The sequence below is a fragment of the Penaeus monodon genome, chromosome 15, assembly GCF_015228065.2.
Source record: "Penaeus monodon isolate SGIC_2016 chromosome 15, NSTDA_Pmon_1, whole genome shotgun sequence".
NCBI classification, from domain to species: Eukaryota; Metazoa; Arthropoda; class Malacostraca; order Decapoda; family Penaeidae; genus Penaeus; species Penaeus monodon.
This window is the reverse complement of record NC_051400.1, coordinates 23766869-23768175: the sequence shown is the minus strand read 5'-3', so window position 1 is coordinate 23768175 and position 1307 is coordinate 23766869. Positions and strand designations below refer to the sequence as shown.

General features: G+C 34.4%; 1 protein-coding gene across 3 annotated transcripts in view; it reads right to left on the bottom strand.

The window, feature by feature from the left end:
* LOC119581822 (transcription initiation factor TFIID subunit 2-like) overlaps positions 1–1307 on the bottom strand; it is a gene marked incomplete at its 3' end in the record, with an annotated part of 14016 nt that overhangs the window by 4938 nt on the left and 7771 nt on the right. For all 3 annotated transcript variants that reach the window (XM_037929955.1, XM_037929956.1, XM_037929957.1), the window contains 3 exon segments: positions 425–531; positions 799–931; positions 1041–1147. In XM_037929955.1, the coding sequence (XP_037785883.1) occupies positions 425–531; positions 799–931; positions 1041–1147 (347 nt within the window).

The following is a 1307-nucleotide window of genomic DNA, read 5'->3' as shown; positions in this document are numbered from 1 at the left end:
TATAGAGTAGTGTCAAGCCTCACTTTAACATGTTTCCTGCTCTTTAATTTTGTAATCAACTATCTTTATCATCAGACTAACCATTTCTAATGTATTATGAAAAAAATAAAAACTATTAGCCACTTTTCAAGATGTTCTCTCTACAAGTTAAATAACATACATGGTAATTTTCAACTTGCTACAATCTTTTAAATTTTATATTTTCAAAACTTTGTGGTTTTATGTAAAGAATAAAGAAACATGAACCACTGTCTATTAACTCTTAAGTTTGATATTTCCCTATACTTATATCCCATAAAGTCCCTCATCACTACCAGGTAAGCATCTCAACCAAATGTATGAATGAGAAAAATATGTACTAGAGCTGCATGGGCTTGAATGAGAATGAGCAGAGGAGCAGCCTAAGGACAAGTGCCATACATACTCCAGATGGCTCAGATCCATGTCCACCTCCTCCCCAGTGCACAAAGGAATTTTCTTCTTCTTGTTTCTTCGGGACTTGGAATGGCAGACAATTTCTTTCTTTGATACCTGTGTAAAAAGAAATTTAAATTTGTTAACTTCCCATCCTGGTTTGTAAACTGGTGTGCTGGCTGGTACCTGAGTGAAGGGGCCAAAGGATATGGGTAACTGAATTCTTAAAAAGTAAATAAAACAAACAATGCTAACACATTTAAGTAACTATAGACTTGCACTTCACAATCAAGCACCTTCTCAAACAAATATCTCACATTAATCTAATGTTATAGCAGAAGTTCAAGATGAACAAAGTAACAACACAGGCAAGCAATTCCCCACCTGGTGCTCAATCTGCAAAGTGTGCTTAAATGTTCCATCCAACTCTTGAATCCACACCACCAAGGGGCCAACATAACGACGGATTCCTAATTCACCGATATAACCTTGTTCAATAGTCATTTCAACAATATTTCTGGAATGAGAATAGTTGCAGCATGAAGCAGCATATCAAAATTATCTCAATATGTTTTTTTGCATATCTTTAACAATATCTGAACATACTTCTTCCACTAAACATTTACCTTTTCCGGTTGAAGAGAAACTTCATATTGAACTTGGCATGTCCTCCTTGTCGTACCCATTGGTCACAAAACACTGTAATGTCTTTTCCTGTCACTGTGAAGATGGCCTATACAAATAAAATCAATTAAACATATGTCAATGTATGAAAAATTATCATTTAAAAACATCTATGAAAACTTTTTACAAAATTCTTTCATTTTTCCTACCCTCTGCTCCAATAAACAAAACAATTTTCCCTTTTCCTCTGTATAATAACCTTTAACATG